General features: G+C 38.5%; 1 protein-coding gene across 3 annotated transcripts in view; it reads left to right on the top strand.

Moving 5' to 3' along the window:
- Window positions 1–23,428, top strand: part of ERC1 (ELKS/RAB6-interacting/CAST family member 1) — a 563,373-nt gene that overhangs the window by 94,444 nt on the left and 445,501 nt on the right. For all 3 annotated transcript variants that reach the window (XM_088025858.1, XM_088025859.1, XM_028121160.2), the window contains exon 4: window positions 21,246–21,320. In XM_088025858.1, the coding sequence (XP_087881984.1) occupies window positions 21,246–21,320 (75 nt within the window). The remainder of the gene's footprint in view (window positions 1–21,245; window positions 21,321–23,428) is intronic.

Here is a 23,428-nt window from a genome sequence, read left to right as displayed (position 1 = left end):
TTCTACTGAGTTAGTGGAAAGTAATTTCTTCTTTGGTATTTAAGTGCTTTACTGATTGCTGTTTTGATTGGCTCTGTTGCATGAGATGGCATTGACTGGTGTGTATACTGGCTTGATAACTTTCTGTGTCTTTTTTCCCCCCTCCATTTGGTTTCTGTAGACTCCTTTTGTTGCTAGAGGGGCAGAGAATTTTCTTTGTTACTCATCTCTTAATTTGTTCATAGAGACACAGACAACAAAACCAGAATCAGAGTACCTAACTATTATTTAATTTTAGAATATTACTAAGAGAAAGTAAGTGGTTACCTCAGTTTAGGTGTGCTTTTATAGTCCTTGGCAGTAGTAATGGATGTTTGCCCTGTGGTTTCCATGGAAACTTGCCTTGCTGTAAAAGATAGGTAATAAAAATCATTTGCTGCCATGGAGGCACAGTGAGAAAGAATGATATAGAGGCACACTGCAGTTACTTTTTATAGAGGAAACTCAGACTTTAGCTGACCACTGTGACTGTTGATAATTTTTTGCTTTTCTAGGTAATGATTCATTTTAAGAAAGTATAAATGAAAAATTCATCTTACATTGAATTTAAAAAATTGACATATAATATTCTCTATGTGGCCAGAGACTTTAGCCATTTGGATGGGGAAAAAAAATCTCAGAACTGTGTTAGAGTCAGTCTGAATGAAATATGAGGAAAGAAATTAAAAAAAAGTGGAATATTCCCCAAACAGCAAAATAGCAACTTTATTTTTTTTTTTAAGATTTTATTTATTTATTTGAGAGAGAGAGAGTGAGAGACAGAGAGCACGAGAGGGAAGAGGGTCAGAGGGAGAAGCCGACTCCCCGCTGAGCAGGGAGCCCGATATGGGACTCGATCCCGGGACTCCAGGATCATGACCTGAGCCGAAGGCAGTCGCTTAACCAACTGAGCCACCCAGTTGCCCCAAAATAGCAACTTTAAAAGAATACTTATATATTTGATGTTCTATAACTTCTCCTTTTGTAAAAATTCTGAAATATTTTACAGTGAGGATATTTTATTTTTGATAAAGGGGAAATTCAGTGTTTTTTAAATAACATGATTTTATTACATAGTAAAGTCACTGTAGGTTATTGTAGTAAGATTAGGAAATAGATTAGCAAAAAATCAAAACCCCAGGTATCATTACCTAGCGATAACTGTTATGTATATGTTTCCAGTCATTTTTATTATGTATACATTCTTTCTATATTTCTTTCTCTTAAGAAGGTAGAATATTCAGGGCACTGGGTGGCTTAGTCGGTTGAGTATCTGACTCTTGATTTTGGCTCAGGTCATGATCTTAGGGTTGTGCAATCGAGGGATCGAGCCCTGTGTCCTCGGGCTCTGCACTCAGTGGGGAGTCTGCTTGGGATTCTCTCTACCCCTTCACCCCTGCGCTCTCTCTCTCTCTTTCTCTCTCAAATAAATAAATCTTAAAAAAGAATGCTATCCATTAGTATTGTCTAATATAACTTTCTGTGATGATGGAAATGTTCTGTATCTGCTCTGTTCATTATGGTAGCCACTAGTTACATGTGCCTATTGAGCCCTTGTAATGTGGCTAGTATGACTGAGGAACTGAATTTTAAATTCTATTTAAATATAATTAATCCAGAATTAAATTTAGTTAGTCAAATTTAAAGTGTCTACATGCAGCTAGTGGCTACTGTATTAATGCAGGTATGCATAATGCAATGTCACCTGCTTTTCTTAATAATTTGTTTTGACCACCTTTCTTTTGTCGGGTACAGGTAGGGTTTTGTAATTTCTGATGAACTTATAAAGTTCCATTGCATTTATTTGAATACCTTTTGCTGTTGAAAATTTTATTTTCATATTAATTTTTCAGTATTATAAAACTGTGCTGCACTGAATATCCTTAACCATGTATCTCTGTACATTAATTTTTGTATTTAGGATAAATTCCTAGAAATGAATTTGCTCAAAGTGTGTGTACATTTTTGAAACTGAATAATCTTACCTTCCAGAGTGATTGGACCAGTTTATGTTCCTAGCAGCACATAATGTGTTCTTATGATTAATCTGCAGCTATGTACATGTTATGTTCTTCAAATTATCAGACTGTAATATTTTAGAAAATTGTTAATCAACTGCTATGTCAAGGAACATTCTGAGTTTGTTTCAGTTTACTTTGAATTTACTTTACTTTATGACCTGGCCATAGAACACTGTTAGAGAAGTTGTGATAATCTTACACAGCATGCAACATGAAATCTGTACCAACATCATGAATTTCGAATGTTAGGTTTTTAGTGCTTCTGTTCTGAATATTTCGACCTATGCCCATTTATTTATTTTAAAAAAATTTAAATTGAAGTAGAGTTGACATAAAATGTTATGTTATTTTCAGGTGTACAATATGGTGATTTGACAAGTCCGTACATAATGCGCTGTGCTCCCAACAGTATTTGCTACCACCTGTCACCATACAGTGCTATTACAATACCATTGACTATATTTCCTCTGCTGTACCTTTTATCCTTGTCACTTACTCATTCCATAACTGGAAGCCTGTATCTCCCACTCTCCTTTACCCATTTTGTCCATCCCCCCAACCCATCTCCCCTCTTGGAACCATCAGTTCTCTGTATTTTTGGACTGTTTCTGCTTTTTGTTTTTTCTTTTATTTTGTTTTTTAGATTCCACAAATAAGTAAAATCATATATTTGTCTTTGTCTCACTTTTTTCACTTAGCATAATACCCTCTGGGTCCATCCATGTTGTCATAAGTGGCAAGATCTCATTTTTTTTTTTAAAGATTTTTTTTATTTATTTGACAGAGAGAGACACAGCGAGAGAGGGAACACTAGCGGTGGGAGTGGGAGAGGGAGAAGCAGGCTTCCCGCCGAGCAGGGAGCCCGTTGTGGGGCTCGATCCCAGGACCTGGAATCATGACCTGAGCCTAAGGCAGACGCTTAATGATTGAGCCACCTAGGTGCCCCAGATCTCATTCTTTTTTTATTATGCCTATTTGATTTTGAGTTTTAGAGTTACTAAGTGGTGAATAGTTAAGGATTGTGAAAAGCCACATTGTTATTCTGGCAGAGAATAAGCAGAAATATGGTGAATTTGAAAAACCAGTAGGAAAAAAACATGAATTTAAGACTGATTTTCAAATAACAAGCTCTACAAATATCAAGTCCCACTCATGTACATAATGTGGAAAGAAATATAGGCCTTGTCAATCATACCAACACACAATTCCAGTTGCTGTTAGTAATATAGCATCATTTTATAGGAGACAAAATAATACGAAGTAAAATCTTTAAGAGCAAGTGGAAATGATTGCTTCAGAGACAAATGTTCTTTTTTTTAAAAGATTTATTTACTTATTTTAGAGAGAGAGAGCAAGCACAAGTGGGGGGGCAGAGGGAAAGGAAGAAAAGCAGACTCCCTGCTGAGTGAGAAGCCCTAAGTGGGGCTTTATCTCACAACCCTGAGATCATGACCTGAATGAAATCGAGTCAGATGCTTAACTGGATGAGCCACCCAGGTACCCCTGGAACTAAATGTAAAAAAAAAAAAAAAGAAATCTTTAGAATTCTTGTTCTCTTTTCAGTTTCTCCTATTTACCATCAAGACTTAGACCAAATTTCCGTTCTTCTTTGAAGTTTTCCCCTTGTGTAGCTTTGTACATATGTGTAGATGAATCAATCATATTATAGTATATTTATATTTACATGTATGTTTCTTCATTATTCACTTAATTTTTTGCATCAAAGATACATTTTTTTTAAAGATTTTATTTATTTGAGAGAGAGAATGAGAGAGAGAGAGCATGAGAGGGGGGAGGGTCAGAGGGACTTGATCCCAGGACTCCAGGATCATGACCTGAGCCAAAGGCAGTCGCTTAACCAACTGAGCCACCCAGGCACCCCTCAAAGATACATTTTTAAAAAAAGATTTTATTTTATTTATTTTATTTTTATTTTTTTTGAGAGAGATAGACTGCGAGCTGGGGGGTGGGGATGGGGTGGAGGGGCAGAGGGAGAGAGAGAGAATCTTAAGTTCCATGCCCAGCACAGAGCCTAACAGAGGGCTCAATCTCATGACCTCAAGATCATGACCTAACTGAAATCAAGAGTTAGTTGGTCACTTAACCAATTAAGCCACCCAGGCGCCCCTAAAGATCTTATTTTTAAGTAATCTCTATACCCAACGTGGGGGTTGAATCCACAACCCTGACCATGCTCCTCTTACAGAGCCATCCAGGTGCCCCCAAAGATACATTTTTTTTAAAAGTTTACTTTGAAGATTTATGTATTTGAGAAAGAGGGGCGTGCATGTGCATGTGCACACGTATAGCGGGAGGAGAAGAGGGAGAGAATCCTTAAGCAGACTTCCTGCTGAGCCGGGAGCCCAACCTGGGGCTTGATCTCACAACCCTGAGATCATGACTTGAGCCAAAATCAAGAGTTGGAAGCTTAACCGACTGAGCCAACGAGGTGCCCCACCAAAGATACATGTTTTTTAAAAAAATATTTTGCCAGTGCCTAACAAATACACAGTGGGTACTTGAGAAATGTTAGTTGAATAAGTTGAAATGCAGGCAAAAAATTTAAACCTGGAACTTATACAAAGGATAGAGTTTTGAGTTTTTTTTCTCCTAGTGTGACCACTGGGTACTAAAACCTGATGAAGATTTGAAAACTAAGTTAAACCCCAAAGCTAGATTTGCTTATGAGTTCACTTATACATATTATAAATAAAATATTAGCAGATAGAATCAGCATTATGGTAAAATGATAATACTCCGATCAAAAGGTGTTTATTCCAGGAATGCCAGAATGGCTCAGTATATCATACATAGTTATAATTTGTATTAGGTAAAAGGAAAAGAGAACCTTGTGGTATTTGATGGCTGTCTCAAAGATATTAGATAAAATGTTACAGATATTTTCATTGAAAATGAAACAAAATGAACTAAAAATAAGGAATGTTACTTTTATGGTAAGACTTAAATAAATAATAACATAATAAATGTATTTTATAAACATATTTCAAACTAATAGCCAGCATCAAGCTTACTGTGACATACTAGAAATGCCCATTGAAGTTAGAAAGAGGTCAGAGATGGTTGTATTCATCAGTATTTAACATTATTTTGGAAGTGTTAGGTAGTGCCATTAGATAAGGAAATGGCATAAATAATATCAGTAATAGTAATGGAAAGGATATGGCTAAATTGTCATCACAGTGTAGATGGGAATATTAATATAAAGATGTCACTTCACCCCAAATCTGTAAATTTAATGTAATCACAATAGGAATGATTTTGAAACATGCCCTAATGACGTTGTAGTTTATTGGCAAGAAGAACAGTGTAGGAACACTTGTGTAAACAGATCATGATGCACGTATTTGAAATCCAGTGTTATTAAAATGTGTGGTACTGGCACAGCAATAGATAGCTAGATCAATGAAACAGAATAGGATCCAGAAATAATATAGTTTTCAGTATATGATGGATGTTTTAAAATAGTGGCCATCCATTTGGAAAACAGTTATATCATTATATCAAATTAAATTCTGGATGAAATAAAGAGCTACTTTTTTAAAAAATAAAAACACTAGAAAATGTAAGCAAAAAGCTTTTATTTTTTTATTTTTTTTTTATTTTCTTGATGTAGTGTTCCATGATTCGTTGTTTGTGCATAACACCCAGTGCTCCACGCAGAACGTGCCCTCCTTAATACCCATCACCAGGCTAACCCATCCCCCCACCCCCCTCCCCTCTAGAACCCTCAGTTTGTTTTTCAGAGTCCATCATCTCTCATGGTTCGTCTCCCCCTCCGACTTACTCCCCTTCATTCTTCCCCTCCTGCTATCTTCTTTTTCTTTTTTCCTAACATATCTTGCATTATTTGTTTCAGAAGTACAGATCTGTGATTCAGGAGTCTTACACAATTCACAGCGCTCACCATAGCACATACCCTACCCAATGTCTGTCACCCAGCCACCCCATCCCTCCCACCCCCCAACACTCCATAACACCCAGTTTGTTTCCTGAGATTAAGAATTCCTCATATCAGTGAGGTCATATGATACATGTCTTTCTCTGATCGAACAGATCACTCAGCATAACACCCTCCAGGTCCATCCACGTCGTTGCAAATGGCAAGATGTCATTCCTTTTGATGGCTGCATACTATTCCATTGTGTATATATACCACATCTTCTTTATCCATTCATCTGTCGCTGGACATCTTGGCTCTTTCCACAGTTTGGCTATTGTGGACATTGCTGCTATAAACATTGGGGTGCGCGTATCCCTTCGGATCCCTACATTTGTATCTTTGGGGTAAATACCCAGTAGTGCAATTGCTGGATCATATGGTAGCTCTATTTTCAACTGTTTGAGGAACCTCCATACTGTTTTCCAGAGTGGCTGCACCAGCTTGCATTCCCACCAACAGTGTAGGAGGGTTCCCCTTTCTCCACATCCCTGCCAGCATCTGTTGTTTCCTGACTTGTTAATTTTAGCTATTCTGACTGGTGTGAGGTGGTATCTCATGGAGGTTTTGATTTGGATTTCCCTGATGCCGAGCGATGTTGAGCACTTTTTCATGTGTCTGTTGGCCATTTGGATGTCTTCTTTGGAAAAATGTCTGTTCATGTCTTCTGCCCATTTCTTGATTGGATTATTTGTTCTTTGGGTATTGAGTTTGATAAATTCTTTATAGATTTTGGATACTAGCCCTTTATCTGATATGTCATTTGCAAATATTTTCTCCCATTCTGTCGATTGTCTTTTGGTTTTGTGGACTGTTTCTTTTGCTGTGCAAAAGCTTTTTATCTTGATGAAATCCCAATAGTTCATTTTTGCCCTTGCTTCCCTTGCTTTTGGCAATGTTTCTAGGAAGAAGTTGCTGCGGCTGAGGTCGAAGAGGTTGCTGCCTGTGTTCTCCTTTAGGATTTTGATGGACTCCTGTCTCACGTTGAGGTCTTTCAACCATTTGGAGTCTATTTTTGTGTGTGGTGTAAGGAAATGGTCCAGTTTCATTCTTCTGCAGGTGGCTGTCCAATTTTCCCAACACCATTTGTTGAAGAGACTGTCTTTTTTCCATTGGACATTCTTTCCTGCTTTGTCGAAGATGAGTTGACCATAGAGTTGAGGGTCCATTTCTGGGCTCTCGATTCTGTTCCATTGATCTATGTGTCTGTTTTTGTGCCAGTACCATACTGTCTTGATGATGACAGCTTTGTAATAGAGCTGGAAGTCTGGAATTGTGATGCCGCCAGCTTTGCTTTTCTTTTTCAATATTCCTCTGGCTATTCGGGGTCTCTTCTGGTTCCGTACAAATTTTAGGATTCTTTGTTCCATTTCTTTGAAAAAAGTGGATGGTATTTTGACAGGGATTGCATTGAATGTGTAGATTGCTCTAGGTAGCACTGACATCTTCACAATGTTTGTTCTTCCAATCCATGAGCATGGAACGTTTTTCCATTTCTTTGTGTCTTCTTCAATTTCTTTCATGAGTATTTTATAGTTTTCTGAGTACAGATCCTTTGCCTCTTTGGTTAAATTTATTCCTAGGTATTTTATGGTTTTGGGTGCGATTGTAAATGGGATCGACTCCTTGATTTGTCTCTCTTCTGTCTTGTTGTTGCTGTAGAGGAATGCCACTGATTTCTCTGCATTGATTTTATATCCTGCTACTTGACTGAATTCCTGTATGAGTTCTAGCAGTTTTGGGGTGGAGTCTTTTGGGTTTTCCACATACAGTATCATATCACCTGCAAAGAGTGAGAGTTTGACTTCCTCTTTGCCGATTTGGATGCTTTTGATTTCTTTTTGTTGTCTGATTGCTGTGGCTAGGACTTCTAATACTATGTTGAATAGCAGTGGTGAGAGTGGACATCCCTGCCGCGTTCCTGACCTTAGGGGAAAAGCTCTCAGCCTTTCCCCATTGAGAATGATATTCGCTGTAGGTTTTTCGTAGATGGCTTTTATGATATTGAGGTATGTACCCTCTATCCCTATACTCTGAAGAGTTTTGATCAAGAAAGGATGCTGTACTTTCTCAAATGCTTTTTCTGCATCTATTGAGAGGATCATATGATTCTTGTTCTTTCTTTTGTTAATGTATTGAATCACATTGATTGATTTGCGGATGTTGAACCAGCCTTGCAGCCTAGGGATAAATCCCACTTGGTCGTGGTGAATAATCCTTTTAATGTGCTGTTGGATCCTATTGGCTAGTATTTTGGTGAGAATTTTTGCATCCATGTTCATCAAGGATTTTGGTCTGTAATTCTCCTTTTTGATGGGGTCTTTGTCTGGTTTTGGGATCAAGGTAATGGTGGCCTCATAAAATGAGTTTGGAAGTTTTCCTTCCATTTCTATTTTTTGGAACAGTTTCAGGAGAATAGGTATTAATTCTTCTTTAAATGTCTGATAGAATTCCCCTGGGAAGCCATCTGGCCCTGGGCTTTTGTTTGTTTGGAGATTTTTGATGACTGCTTCAATTTCCTTAGTGGTTATAGGTCTGTTCAGGTTTTCTATTTCTTCCTGGTTCAATTTTGGTAGTTGATACATCTCTAGGAATGTACCCATTTCTTCCAGGTTATCTAATTTGCTGGCATAGAGTTGCTCATGATATGTTCTTATAATTGTTTGTATTTCTTTGGTGTTGGTTGTGATCTCTCCTCTTTCATTCATGATTTTGTTGATTTGGGTCATTTCTCTTTTCTTTTTGATAAGTCTGGCCAGGGGTTTATCAATCTTGATAATTCTTTCAAAGAACCAGCTCCTAGTTTCGTTGATCTGTTCTACTGTTCTTTTGGTTTCTATTTCATTGATTTCTGCTCTGATCTTTATGATTTCTCTTCTCCTGCTGGGTTTAGGCTTTATTTGCTGTTCTTTCTCCAGCTCCTTTAGGTGTAGGGTTAGGTTATGTATTTGAGACCTTTCTTGTTTCTTGAGAAAGGCTTGTATTGCTATATACTTTCCTCTCAGGACTGCCTTTGCTGTATCCCAAAGATTTTGAACAGTTGTGTTTTCATTTTCATTGGTTTCCATGAATTTTTTTAATTCTTCTTTAATTTCCTGGTTGACCCATTCATTCTTTAGTAGGATGCTCTTTAGCCTCCATGCATTTGAGTTCTTTCCGACTTTCCTCTTGTGATTGAGTTCTAGTTTCAAAGCATTGTGGTCTGAAAATATGCAGGGAATAATCCCATTCTTTTGGTACTGGTTGAGACCTGATTTGTGACCTAGGATGTGATCAATTCTGGAGAATGTTCCATGGGCACTAGAGAAGAATGTGTATTCCATTGCTTTGGGATGGAATGTTCTGAATATGTCTGTGAAGTCCATTTGGTCCAGTGTGTCATTTAAAGTCTTTATTTCCTTGTTGATCTTTTGCTTAGTTGATCTGTTCATTTCAGTCAGGGGGGTGTTAAAGTCCCCCACTATTATTGTATTGCTGTCAATGTGTTTCTCTGCTTTTGTTATTAATTGCCTTATATAATTGGCTGCTCCCATGTTCAGGGCATAGATATTTACAATTGTTAGATCTTCTTGTTGGATAGACCCTTTAACTAGGATATAGTGTCCTTCCTCATCTCTTATTACAGTCTTCGGTTTAAAATCTAATTTGTCTGATATAAGGATTGCCACCCCAGCTTTCTTTTGGTGTCCATTAGCATGGTAAATGGTTTTCCACCCCCTCACTTTCAATCTGGGGGTGTCTTTGGGTCTAAAATGAGTCTCTTGCAGACAGCATATGGATGGGTCTTGTTTTCTAATCCAATCTGATAGCCTGTGTCTTTTGATTGGGGCATTGAGCCCATTTACATTCAGGGTAACTATTGAAAGGTATGAATTTAGTGCCATTGTATTGCCTGTAAGGTGATTGTTACTGTATATTGTCTCTGTTCCTTTCTGATCTGTGCTGCTTTTAGTCTCTCTCCTTGCTTAGAGGACCCCTTTCAATATTTTTTGGATGGCTGGTTTCGTGTTCGCAAATTCCTTTAGTTTTTGTTTGTCCTGGAAGCTTTTTATCTCTCCTTCAATTTTCAGTGAGAGCCTAGCTGGATATAGTATTCTTGGCTGCATATTTTTCTCGTTTAGTGCTCTGAAGATATCATTCCAGTCCTTTCTGGCCTGCCAGGTCTCTGTGGATAGGTCTGTTGCCAGTCTAATATTTTTACCATTGTAGGTTACATATCTCTTCTCCCGAGCTGCTTTCAGGATTTTCTCTTTGTCTCTGAGACTCGTAAGTTTTACTATTAGATGTCAGGGTGTTGACCTATTATTATTGATTTTGAGAGGGGTTCTCTGTGCCTCCTGGATTTTGATGCCTGTTTCCTTCCTCACATTAGGGAAGTCCTCTGCTATTATTTGCTCCAGTATACCTTCTGCCCCTCTCTCTCTCTTTCTTCTTCTTCTGGGATCCCAATTATTCTAATGTTGTTTCGTCTTATCGTATCACTTATCTCTCGAATTCTGCCCTCGTGATCCTGTAGTTGTTTCTCCCTCTTTTTCTCACCCTCTTTATTTTCTATCATTTGTCTTCTATATCGCTGATTCTCTCTTCTGCCTCATTTATCCTAGCAGTTAGTGCCCCCATTTTTGATTGCATCTCATTAATAATAGCCTTTTTGATTTCGACTTGGTTAGATTTTAGTTCTTTTATTTCCCCAGAAAGGGTTTCTCTAATAACTTCCATGTTTTTTTCAAGCCCAGCTAGTATCTTTAAAGTCATGATTCTGAACTCTAGGTCCGACATCGTACTAATGTCCGTATTGAGTAGGTCCCTGGCTGACGGTACTATCTCTTGTTCTTGTTGCTGAGGTGATTTATTTCGTCTTGTCATTTTGTCCAGAGGAGAATAGATGAATGAGAGAACAAAATGCCAACAGGTTAAGAACGTCCCCAGCAAATATACTGTATACAAATCAGAAAAGACCTAAAACCAGGGGAAAAGAAAGGGAAAGAAAGAAAAAAGAAAGAGAAAAGAAAGAAAGAAAAAAAAACCAAAAAGAAAAAGATTAAAAACAAAAACAGAAGAATACAAAAAAACCCGAATATGATCAGATGTGATCAGGCTAGTGCATAGATCAGTGCCACAGACTAGATTTTGGGCGTATTTTGGTCTTTTAGAAAAAAGTGCCTCCTAAAATTTTAAAGGAAGAAAGACTTATATATGTACAAAATAAGGGTTGATACAATGAAGGGATAGAAGATGACTTTAAAGATGAAAATTATAAAAGATTTTATAAAAGGAATTGATACGATAAGAAGTTTGAGAAAAGAAAGAAGAAGATTTAAAAAAAAAAAGGGAGAGAATGTGATCAGGCAGGAGACTAGAACAAAGCCATACACTAGTGATTTAGGGTATATTTTGATCTGTTAGAAGAAACTGTATCTCAAAATTTTAAAGAGAGAACAACTTATATATATATATATATATATATATATATATGCCAAAAATAAGGGTAACTACTATGAAGGGATAAAATATGACTCTAAAAATGAAAAATAATGTTTTTTTAAAAAAAATGGATTTGAAAAAGGGAAAAAGAGAAATTAAAAAAAACAGTTAAAAAAATTAACTTTGAAAAACTAATGAATCATGGTAAAAAAAGCCATGAATTCTTTGTGCAGTATTTCCCTAGCGCTTGAGTTCTCCCGTTCTCCCTGATGGGTAAGCTTGGTCTTGGCTTGCTGGCTGTTCGTGCCGATCTTCTGGGGGAGGGGCCTGTTGCCGTGGTTCCCAAATGTCTTTGCTGGAGGTGGAATTGCCCCGCCCTTGTCGGTCCCAGCTAAGTAAGCTGCTCGGGTTTGCTCTCAGGAGCTTTAGTTCCCTGCAAGCTTTCTGTACAGCTTTGGAGGACCAGGGTGAAAATGGCGGCCTCCCAATCTCCGCCCCAGAGGAGGCAAGAACTCGGGGCTCCGCTTCTCAGTGCGCCCCCAGAGAAAAGCAGTCAGTCACTCCTGTGTCCCCGGTCTCTGGCCGCATTCCGTGCTCATCCGGCCTGTGACCGATCGTTTCCATCTCTGGCACCCGACCCCGTGTGGAGTCTCCAAACCCAGCAGATCTCTGCGGTGCGCTCCCGCGCCGCTCCTCCTGGGGAAGGAAGGGGAGTCTCCCCAGCTCTGCCGTTTGTTGGGTCCCTGCTGGAGGAGCAGTGGCCCGACTGGGCCACAGATCACAGTTTTTGGCAACCCCGAGCTGAGAGCCCGCCCCTCCGCTCCGTCTCTGCAGCCGGCTTCCCTGCTCGGATACCTGGGAGCTCTGCCGCACCAGGCACCCCTGGTCTTTCTGTGACCCTGAGGGTCCTGAGACCACACTGTCCTGTGAGGGTTCCACCTCCCGCTTAGCCACTGGAGCGACGTCCCTCCGCGGAGCTGGCTTCTAAAAGTTCCGATTTTGTGCTCAGGGGCTCTTATCACTTGCCAGAAGCGGCCAACGGGGGCCCCCTCCCCCTCCGTCTATCCTCTCGAATATCGCCTCAGATTCACTTCTCCACAAAGTCCTACCTTCCAGAAAGTGGTCGCTTTTCTGTTCAGAGAGTTGTTGCTACTCTCCTCTTCGATCTCCTGTTGAGTTCGTAGGTGTTGAGAATGTTTTGATCCCTATTCAGCTGAATTCCTGAGACCAGACGAAATCCAGGTCTCCTACTCCTCCGCCATCTTGCTCCGCCCTATTTTTTTATTTTTAAAAGAATTTTTTATTTATTCATTTGAGATAGAGAGATACAGAGAGAAACAGAGAGCAGGAGCAGTGGGGAGAGGAAGAGGGTGCAGAGGAAGAGGGAGAAGCAGACTGCTTGCTGATCAGGGAGCCCGATGTGAGGCTCCATCCCAGGACCTGGAGATCATGACCTGAGCCGAAGTTAGGCGCTTAACCGACTGAGCCACCCAGGCGCCCCAGTAAAAAGCTTTTAATATAATCTTTTTTTTTTTTTTTAAGATTTTATTTATTTATTTGACAGAGAGAGACAGTGAGAGCAGGAACACAAGCAGGGGGAGTGGGAGAGGGAGAAGCAGGCTTCCCGCCGAGCAGGGAGCCCGATGTGGGGCTCGATCCCAGGACCCTGGGATCATGACCTGAGCCGAAGGCAGATGCTTAATGACTGAGCCACCCAGGCGCTCGCTTTTAATATAATGTTGAGATAGGAAAGAATCTTTCATTGATATAACAAGAACCTCAAAGAATTAAATTTGTGTATGTTAGAAAATACAGTTAATAAAAGTTAAAATGATAATTTGGGATAAAGCTTTCTGATATATGGCTAGACTAATACATAAATATTGTTTCTAAAACAATAAGAGGCTAGAGGCCCTTGGTACCACCTTTCCTTTCTCATTTATTCAACAAATATCTTTTGAGCCTCTGATATGTATTTGATCCTGGGATAATCATGGGGTATACATTTTTCATGTCAACACACGTGGTCTCTGCCCTCCTAGAATTTAAAAATCTGGTGGGAGACAGTAAATTGATAATTATGAGATGAGCTACATGATTGGGTGGAGTCTATTATGTTGGGGGAAGGGATTTCTGTAAACTGGATAAGCATCTTTGAGGAGGTGCCCCTTAAGGGAGATCTGAAGAAATACAAGGAGAACATCTTGCTGAGCATGGATAAAATACTTTCCTGAAGAAAGGGTAACAGTTTCAAAAGGCCTCATGGGAAGGAATTTTGAAGAAACAGCAAGATGGCTAGAGGGCAAAAGTAAATTGTATAAGGTGAAGGCTGGCATCAGATGACAGGTTGAAGAGGTAGCCAGGGCCAAATACATTCCTTTCATTCATCAGATATTTACTGGGCACTAACCATGTGCAAAGCAGTAGGGAAATAGCAGTGAACAAAACATGCCCTCTAGGAGACAAAGCACTTGCCTTCATGATCCTTGCAGGTAATGCAATTGTTAATTCAAAGTGCAAGAAGAGTCCTTTCCAGTGTTTAATCAAGGGAATGTTAAGATCTGGTTTGCCTTTTACAATTTACTCTGGCTGTGTTGAGAATGAATGGGGGAGGGAGAGTCAAGAGTGAACAGGGAAGTCTAATAAAGAACTTAACAGCTCTAATCTAGGTTAGGTGAGTGGCGACTTGAAATGACCACTGCACATTGTATTACTAGTGGATCAGTAAAGTCAAGAGGAATTGTGAGTTGGCAACACCAAGATATCCATAGGTTTTATTTATTGGACTTTGTCCATCTTTAAAAAAAAATCAGTATTTCATCAGTTCTAAGACTCACAGTTTTTCTTATTTTAACAATATGGAATTGAGTTAAATCTTACCTTTGGTGGCATCTTACAGTCTGTCAGCGAGGCAGTCATGCTGGATTTGTTTGCCTGTGCATTCACAGTCATATACCTATTCCTTTTGTTACCACTTTAGAGTGTGAGCGTTGTTGGTATTTCTCATGTTAACTTTAATTGTTGATCAGTATGTCATCAGTAATAATCATGTAGTGAATTGGCATTGAAACCAAAGTTCCTGGCATAGGGAAAGTTATAAAAACAGTTCAAATGATACATAGTTAAACTTTGGTTAAATAAGTAAAAGAGAACTCTTACAGTCAGTATAAAATAAAAATTTTGAATGATAAAGTTTTGTGTCATAATTTATTTGGAGGCATTTCCTCCCTTTCTTTCCACTACATAAAACAGTGGTATGTACTACAATCAATGGCATCTTGGATTTGATGAAGTACTATAACATTAAAATGGCATTCATATCCAGGAGGATTTGTGATTAGTTTTCCATTTTGTTTTTTGAAAATGATTCTGTAGTGAAAGGTAAATATTCTCCCAAATAAAAGCCAAAGAAGAAAAAAAATAAATTTAAATTAAGCATCATATTTTGTTTGTACTGAAATTATAGTTTTATGGGATTACTTATTGTTAGATCTTATATTGTTTCCTGTAGTACTTTTCCTTTGACTGATAGAAAAGTGAAGACATTTATTGGACAAATATTGAACCGCAGTCAAGACTTGTCTTGGTCAGTGCCTGGGGCTTGGGCATATAGAGTTTTAATAAGCTTTATAGGTAATTCTGTTATACGCCAGAGTTTGAGACCCAAGTTTGGGTTCTCCTTCTGTTGGCAGAACATACCTAAAGTTGGCTATGGTTGGATCTGCATTCTATATGCATACCAAACATTATCTGTAGGCCAAATAAATAATATATTTCATACCTATATATGCTCTGAATTTTAGAAATGTAGATGCTGTTGTGGTAAATAAAATATAAATTTGTTTTGAAACATTACATTCATGCTAGTTTTTGTGTCTATAATATTTCAATCAACAAACCTTGTGAGCATAACTGCTATCATCTAGGGGTTTACAGAAATGTTTGAGGTTAAAAGTACTAATATTTGACTAGGTTCTAGGCTAGGAATTCTGAATCTAACTAGTATATCTGAGGAGTGCCTATTTTTGTCCTTGGCAGTTTTAAGGTAGAAGCAGAGAAGATAGGAGGGAAAGAAAGAAATAAGAGAAAAAATAGAAACAGACAAAGCATAGGAAGAATTTTAAGAAAGGAGGGGGTCCCAAGTTTGCTGCTTTGTGAGTGATTTTGGAAAATACGGACAGTTGCATACCATATTCAGGTTATTCTTCCCCTTTTCCTTGTATCATGTGTGCCCATTTCCATTTTGACAAGATCACGTTTTCTCAGAGTAATGCCATTACTAGAGATGGTAAAGGGTTAAAATATAATGGTTTCTGACACAGAGAACCAGGAAGATTCTTTCTGCTTATTCTCCCCGTCTTCTTTATTCCTGTCTCCTCTGTGTTTTGAGTACAGTAAACCCAGAACTTGTGTAGAGGATTGAATCTGTGAAGGGGTCTCACAAGCAACCTGGAGCTTCTACCCTTGAACCAGGGGTGCTGGGGCTAAAACCTGAAACTCGAAAGAAAGAAATTTCAGACATAAGTACTACTTTGCAGTCACAAATACTCCTTTTTCTCAGTTATGTAAGTAAAAGTTGACTTTTTAAAAGAAACTACTTAAAAGAGAAAAATAGCAAAATTCCTAACTTGCTTGGTTTCTAACTCTAGATTAGTCATTATTCTCTGGTAAATTAATGAGAGGAAATGAACACTTTTTCTGTTGTCTACCACAGTTGACAGCCTAACAAGATACAGATAATCCTACCTGTATTTTAATTGTTTCATTTCAGGCCAAAGGAGTGAAATAGAGCGAGCAAGTGGAATATTCTAGTTCTTATTTTTATTTGAATAGTACATTCATTTCTATTTCCTGTCTCCTCTCTCAGTGCATGCATGAGTCAGAGGCTTGATTTACTCAGTGGGAGAGGGGAGTTTATCAGCTCACTGACTGCAAGATGTATTCATAATGAGTTTTAATGTGTAGGCCTCTGAATGGAAATTTGTTACAAGTGATAGGCTTGGAAATGTCTTAATAGGAAAACTTCTGCCTGTGAATGGTTTAAAATGCATCCTTGTTCCCTAGCAAAGGAGGATTTTTTTGTTCAAATGGGTTTGTTTTCTTTATGTTTTGCTTACATGCTTGCTAGCATTTAAAATTATTACCATTTAACCTTAAGACATTTGGAAATCTACCTTATTTGGAAAGAAGTCAGATAAAATTAGTTCACTATCTGAATTGTGACGTATTTCAAAGAAATGCAGTTTTAATGTTTTCAGGTTGATACAGAAATACCAAATGAAAAATATAAAGTACAGGTTATAGAATTTTATTAATAGATGAAGATAATTTACAATTAGTAGGATTCATTTTATTTTTGCTTATACTTTTAAATGTTTTACACTCATTTTATTGAGTAAATATTAAATATCTGCTGTGTGGCCAATTGATTATCTTGCTTACAGTGTGGAGAATAGATTAAATGTGGACAAACTGGAGGCTCAGAGGAAGCTGAAGAGTTTGTTGTTTTAATGTAGGTGAGAGATTGTTATGGCCTGAACTAATGTGTTGGGATTTTGTCCTGGATTAGTGTGTTCTGGATTTGACTCTCTTCCTTAATGAAGTGTTTTGCCTTGTGAAAATTAATTTAATTGTGGATTAACTTGATCTTTAGAAGACTTGTTTTTAAACGCTGTTAGGGTTGACAAAGATAGCCTTTCCTCTTTCAGGGCTAAATTAACTTTACTTCTAAGACTTGGCTTTTCTGGTGTCTCTACTAAATGCCTCTGATGTTCTCCTTGCTTTGGCTATTTGGAACTAGGATTTTTCCCAGCCCCATGTGAGTTCAGGTAGTTGCTCAACTCATAGCTCTCTGATACTTGTTCTGTCGCTAGTAATTGTTTCATGTGGAGTCTTGCCCAGTGCATGCACACTTAGGGTTTGGCCAAAGACTCAAAGGGACCTGTGTCAGATTAGGCACTGCTGCTTTTATGGATAACCTTCCTTCTGTGTGATATTCTGCTCTGCACATTTCTGCTGTCTTAGGAATCTTACCCATTAATCCTTCTTCTGAGTTCTGCATGACGGCTATCTTCTGTTTGGGCTTCCTCTCCTTGCTTCACATACTGAATAGCAGTCTGGGCCATCAGTGTTTGTTTCTCTTCTTTCAAAGGATCATAGACCTATGCCCTTGTTTTCCAGTGTATGAAAACAGTTACTTCGTGCATTTTATCTAATTTTAAAATAGTTTACAACAGGAGGGCCAGTCTTCTATCCATTATGGTCAGATCATGTTGATTTTGTAGAGAGTGAGAAGTAAATGGGAAACTCATTGAAGGATTCAAAGCAGACTAAACTGTCATAATTTGTTGATCCTCTGTGAAGATTACCCTGGTGCTCTCTTGAGAATGGACAGAGGAAGTGGAAGGAAACTAACAGCTGTCATAGTAATCTAGGGTTCAGCTGAACTGGAAATGGAGTGAAGTGGAATAATTCAAGACATATTTTGAAGATGGAGCAATCCCTGCCTCCTGTTTGAATTGGTTGTGGGAAATGAAAATCTGGGAAGAATGAGACACTGGTGTTTGGCTGAACCACTGGGAGGGTGGTGCCATTTAATGAGATGGAGAAGACTCATCTCTCATCACACTCATCAGATGAGGGGCTAGATTAAGGAAGAGAAAAATCAAGAGTTTTGTTATGGACAATATAAATTACCTATTAGACATCTAAATAGAGATATCAAATGGGCAGTTGGATAAATGAGTCTGAAATCAGAGCAGAGGGCCTAGGAGTTCACTTGTGTTTCAGATGAAGTTTAAGCAATGTTATGGATTAGAGAGTTTAGATGGCAAAGAGAAGAGGGTTTAGGACTTGTCACCTGGTCACTGTAGTATTTAGGGGTCTAATTTAGAAGGAAGAACCTGCAAAAGAAACAGAAGAAGCACTTGGAGAGAAAGAAGAATAGGAGAGTGTGGTGTTTGTAATAGTCAAGAGAAAATGTGTGTATAGGAGGGAGTGGCCCACTGCTTTGAATGCCTCTGAGAGTTCTAGGAAGATGACGACAGAAAGGTGTCCACTAGATTTGGCACCCTGGCATTCATTGGTGTTGTGGATGAATTGTTTGAATGGAGAGGTAGAGAAAGAAATAACTTAAAATAATTAAATTAAAGCAACAGTCTTCCATTGTGTTACTGGGGAGATCAACTTTGGGAGACTGTTGCTATAATCCGGGCAGAATCTCTAGGAGGGCTGGAGAGACTGGGTACAGAAGTTATACGGCCAAAACCAGTCTCTAGTCCATCATGCTCCTTTATCGGTTTGGGGAAGACAGTCCTGCTCTTGGTGCAGGGCACAGACACAGCAGCTTGTTTGGCTGACACTACTGACACTGCTCACTACCTTTGGAACCTCTGCCATTCCTGAGACCGGGAGCTTGAGGTAGCTGCTGCCTCTGCCACTCATTGCCAGAATTGTCACTATTCACGTCCCCAAGTCTTCTGTTAAAAGATTCTGGTGGAGATGAGGTCTTGTGTCTGGACTTTAACTGCAAGAAAGGCTGGGGAAAAAATATGTGGCATTTTTAGCTTTTATTGTGGAAGGAAGACTGTCTTAAAATGTGGAATCCCCAAACATAAAAGGGAGATTAGATATCATGTCAAGAAAGAGTGATAGATGTCCACTACAAGGTTAGATAAATAGATTTTGCAGGTTATCCATGGAAAGGTAAGACAGTTGACTTTTGAACAATGAGGGGGTTGGGAGCTGACCCCTCTATAGTCGAAAATCTGCATAGAATGTCTGACTCTCCCAAAACTTAACTACTAATAACCTACTATTGACTGCAAGCCTTCCTGATAACATAAATGGTTGATTTACACATAATTTGTATATTATATATATTATTTACTGTATTCTCTAGGTGAGCTAGAGAAAAGAAAAAGGTATTAAAAATCATAAGAGAAAACACATTTACAGTACTGTACTATATTTATTTAAAAAAATAATATATATAAGGGCGCCTAGGTGGCTCAGTCAGTTAAGCATCTGCCTTTGGCTCAGGTCATGGTCCTGGGGTCCTGGGATGGAGGCCCGCGTTGGGCTCCCTGCTCAGCGGGGAGTCTGCTTCTCTCTCTCTCTGCCCCTCCCCCCGCTTGTGCTCTCTCTCTCTCTCTCTCTCTCTAATAAATATAAATAATAAAATCTTTAAAAAAAAGAAAAAATAATACACGTATAAGTGGACCAGTACAGTTCAAACCCATGTTGTTTAAGAGTCAACTGTAGTTGAATCTGTGGGATTGGGGAAGGGCTTCCTTGTATGGTTGGTGTGCACATTATTCAACCAAACAAGAGCTGAGATCACGACCTGAGCCAAAACCAGGAGTCGAATGCTTAACCAGCTGTACCACCCAGGCACCCTTAAAAGATATATTTTTGTTTGTAGCTTACTCCAAGTGGTAACAGTGGAGATGGCAAGGAGTGCTTACATTTTGGATATATTTTGAAAGTAGAGTTAACTGGATTTCCTGATTGACTGTGGCTTGAAAGCAAAAGGAAGGCATTAAGACTCAGATGTTTCACCTGAGTGACTGGAAGGATGGAGCAGGCTTTAGAGCACCACCAAGAGTTTACTCTTGGGCTTGAAGAGTTTGAGGTATTTGTTAAACGTACGGATGGGATAACTTGTTGAATATTTAAGGCTGGAGTTAGGGAGAAAAGTAGCAGAAAAGGTGGTATATATTAATAGTGGTTTGCACTGTAGTTTCAGCAGCCAACTGGTAAATGTGGATGTTCAAAAGTTACTGGTTTTTAAACCGTTGACTTTATAATTTAGAACTTTTGTCAGTTATTGGCACTACTCTTTGAGGAAGAGGTAACTCAGTGAAGTGTGCAATTCTGTTTTCTGTTTTCTCTCAAACCATTCTTCCTGGCCAGGCAAGAATGAATGATTTAAGTGAAAGGTATAATTAAAGTATTACACATTCCTTTTATTATGGTTAAGTATAGTTCAGATGGAAAGTATTCATCTGTGTATTCTCCGGGATCACTAGAAGCTATGGCAGGGTACTTTGGAAATGTTGACTGATTAAGTCAGAGACATTCACACAATCTGACAGGAAATAGCCTGACGTGGTCTGATACCTTTACTGTGACCCTTGAAGACCCTAATTGTGATATTACTACCATAGCTTCCTTTCTTCCTGATTCTGAACTCACTAAAATTTAGATGAAAAAGAATAGTTATGTTTTTATGACATTTTGTAGACGTGAACAACCTTATCTTCTTTTTTCTTTCTACTTGTCACCCCACTAGAGAGAGATTTTCATCACAGGTAGCCAGTTGTTACTCTGGGGTAGATGCTATAGAAAGGATGTGGTTAACACAAATGCTTTCAGTAGCTCTGTGCAGTGCAGACTGATTGTGACTGCTTTTATATCTCCTTTTAAAAAGGGAGTATTTCTGATCTCCCTTTTGGACTGTTTGGAGTTCTGATTTATATGTCTTAGAGTTATGTGGAAAATTGACACACCAGTCTGAGGTTGCGTTGTAGTTTATCTGTTGTACCGATTTCATCTGTGTGACTAATTTTAAATAGATGTTCACTGACAGGGACTCTTTATGCCTGTATGTTTGACTCTTATACTTCCTTAGCCTGAATGCAGCCTGTGGGTTTTCTGACCCACTGGGGAAGGTCTGGTGGACAGGGATCAGAGTGTCTTGTAAGGCTGGGGTAATCATCTTTTTTACACAATTACTCCCTCTCCCCGTCCTTCTCTACCCTCCCTTTAAGAAAAAACGAGTGAAAAGGAGGACACTTACTCTCTTTTTTGCTTCTCTTGTATAGGAGATGCATCGGAGATTTGAGAATGCTCCTGATTCTGCCAAAACAAAAGCTCTGCAAACTGTTATTGAAATGAAGGTAAGTAAGAATCTACAAGAATCTTGTGAGTCACTTTATACTTTGAAGTGATTACAGACTTTCCTGTGTGAGTTTTAGAAAGTGGTATGTAATAATATTTCACTTATTTTGTAGATTGAGAAGACATAGTAAGATGATTAAAAGGACATTTTAAAAGAACTTCAGTTTTATTCCCTTTTAGTTATAGATCATAACTCAAATGGGACCAAAAAGGCTTGTCCAGAATTTCTTTAAATGAGCTATGCTTAAACCTTTTGATCTCAGGACCCCTGTATTCTCTTAAAATGACAGGCTCATTCATTCATTTTTAGAAAATGCCTGCCTAATACTAAGTTTAGTAGCCATAGTTTGTCAATTGTTCTTCCAAGTAAAAATGATGTTCCATGAAAAAACTACCTAATGCAGCTTGCAACTCAAAGAGGCACACAAGTGCTATTCTGAAGGAACAACTGTCGTACTTCAGTGGGCGGATATGCCTAGCTCCTTCCCATTCATCACACAGAATATTAAAAAGATATGTTCCTAAGGGTTGTGACTAATTAAAAGTAATAAATTTTACTGCCTCGTTAGGGGCATTCTCCAGGGAAGCAGTCTTCCAAAAATTTTATTTCTAGGGGCGCCTGGCTAGCTCAATTGGCAGAGCATGTGACTCTTGACTTCGGGGTCATGAGTTCAAGACCCACATTGGGCCGAGAAAGCTCTCTTAATTTTTTTTTTTTAATTTCTGATATTTCTTTCTTTTTTTCTGTGAGTGCCTGACACTGAAGAGTACAGTGACTGCTGGTATGGTTTGGTGCCACTGCCTGTTGTCCTAAGACACTAGCAGTTTTTCCCCACTATTGCTTATATACCTTTAGTGCAAATGTTAACACAGTGGACAAGGCAAATAAAGTCATAGTATTATTACGAAAATAGTTTTGACTATGCAGACTTCTTGAAAAGGTCTGGGGGGATCCAGAACATAGAACATGGACCATACTTTTGAAAAACGCTGCCTTAAGTTAATGAATAGTTAGAAATCTTTGGGCGCCATGTTATGTTAAGAGCTTGCCTCTAAATTCCTTGGGTCCAAAATTTGGCTTTACTTGAATCAGTTATATGACACAGAGTAAGTTACTTAACCTCCCTATACCTCAATTTCTTTATCGATAGGAGGCGGTAATAATATTGCTATCCTGTAGATTGTTTTGAGGTTTAAATTAGTTTCTTCCTCCTCTTTCTCCCTTCTCTTGCCTTCTTCCCCCTCCCAACTTTGAATAGTATCTGGCATATCGTAAACTGTTAGCTGCTACTGCTATTATTATTTTGATGAACATCATAGTCTTTCTTACAAAAGCTGAAAGACTCTTACAGATAAGGACCTCTCTCTCTTTCTTTCTGTTTTTTAGCTTCTTCATATTCCCTAAAAAGTTTGACATTTTCTGCTTTTGGGTCTTTATTTAATATTTGGTTATGACAACAAGAATATTGAGTTATTGGTATATAGTTTTATCTAAATAGAGGCTTCTCAAGTACAGTTTTAAGAACTTTTCTCTGAATTTAAATGATTTCCTCTTAAAATTTTGTTTGTGTATATCTTTATTTCCAATGGGGAAAGGATTTACCAAACAAATTCTAAATTAGAAGAATTCTGGGTTCTTTGTAGTTAGACAGTTAGCAATCTTGAACATAATTCTGTAAAGAGCCTTAAAAAGGTTCCATTTTAGTTCCCATTTCCCACAAATCTATTTGTACATTTTATTTCCTGAGCCCTGTTTAAACCTAAGAATAAAACACATGAATGTACCTGTGTTTCCAAAATCATGTTACTCGCCTTTGGATAGAGTAGGGAAGTATAATAGTATTAATTGGTAGTGGATCTGTGTTAAGTTGTGTTAACCTTCAGCCATTTGGTTAAGAAGCAAGAGATTCTGAGATTCTGGTGGCCCAGTTGGGTCCGGTGGATGCTTTGCTGAAATCACAGCTGAAATAGTTGAGTTGCTGAGAATGTGGCATGAGCTTGAGAGAATTTTGAAGGTCTAGAGTAGTCTTGGGGGGAAGAGGAAAGGAAGATGATTGATAGACCATTAAAGAGCCTACCTGTCTTCAAGGTGATGTAATTTTCTTTT

The sequence above is a fragment of the Eumetopias jubatus genome, unplaced genomic scaffold (genome assembly GCF_037043125.1).
Source record: "Eumetopias jubatus isolate StellerSeaLion01/CBP00866 unplaced genomic scaffold, mEumJub1_p1.0 scaffold_8, whole genome shotgun sequence".
NCBI classification, from domain to species: Eukaryota; Metazoa; Chordata; class Mammalia; order Carnivora; family Otariidae; genus Eumetopias; species Eumetopias jubatus.
This window is presented reverse-complemented; position numbering and strand designations above follow the sequence as displayed.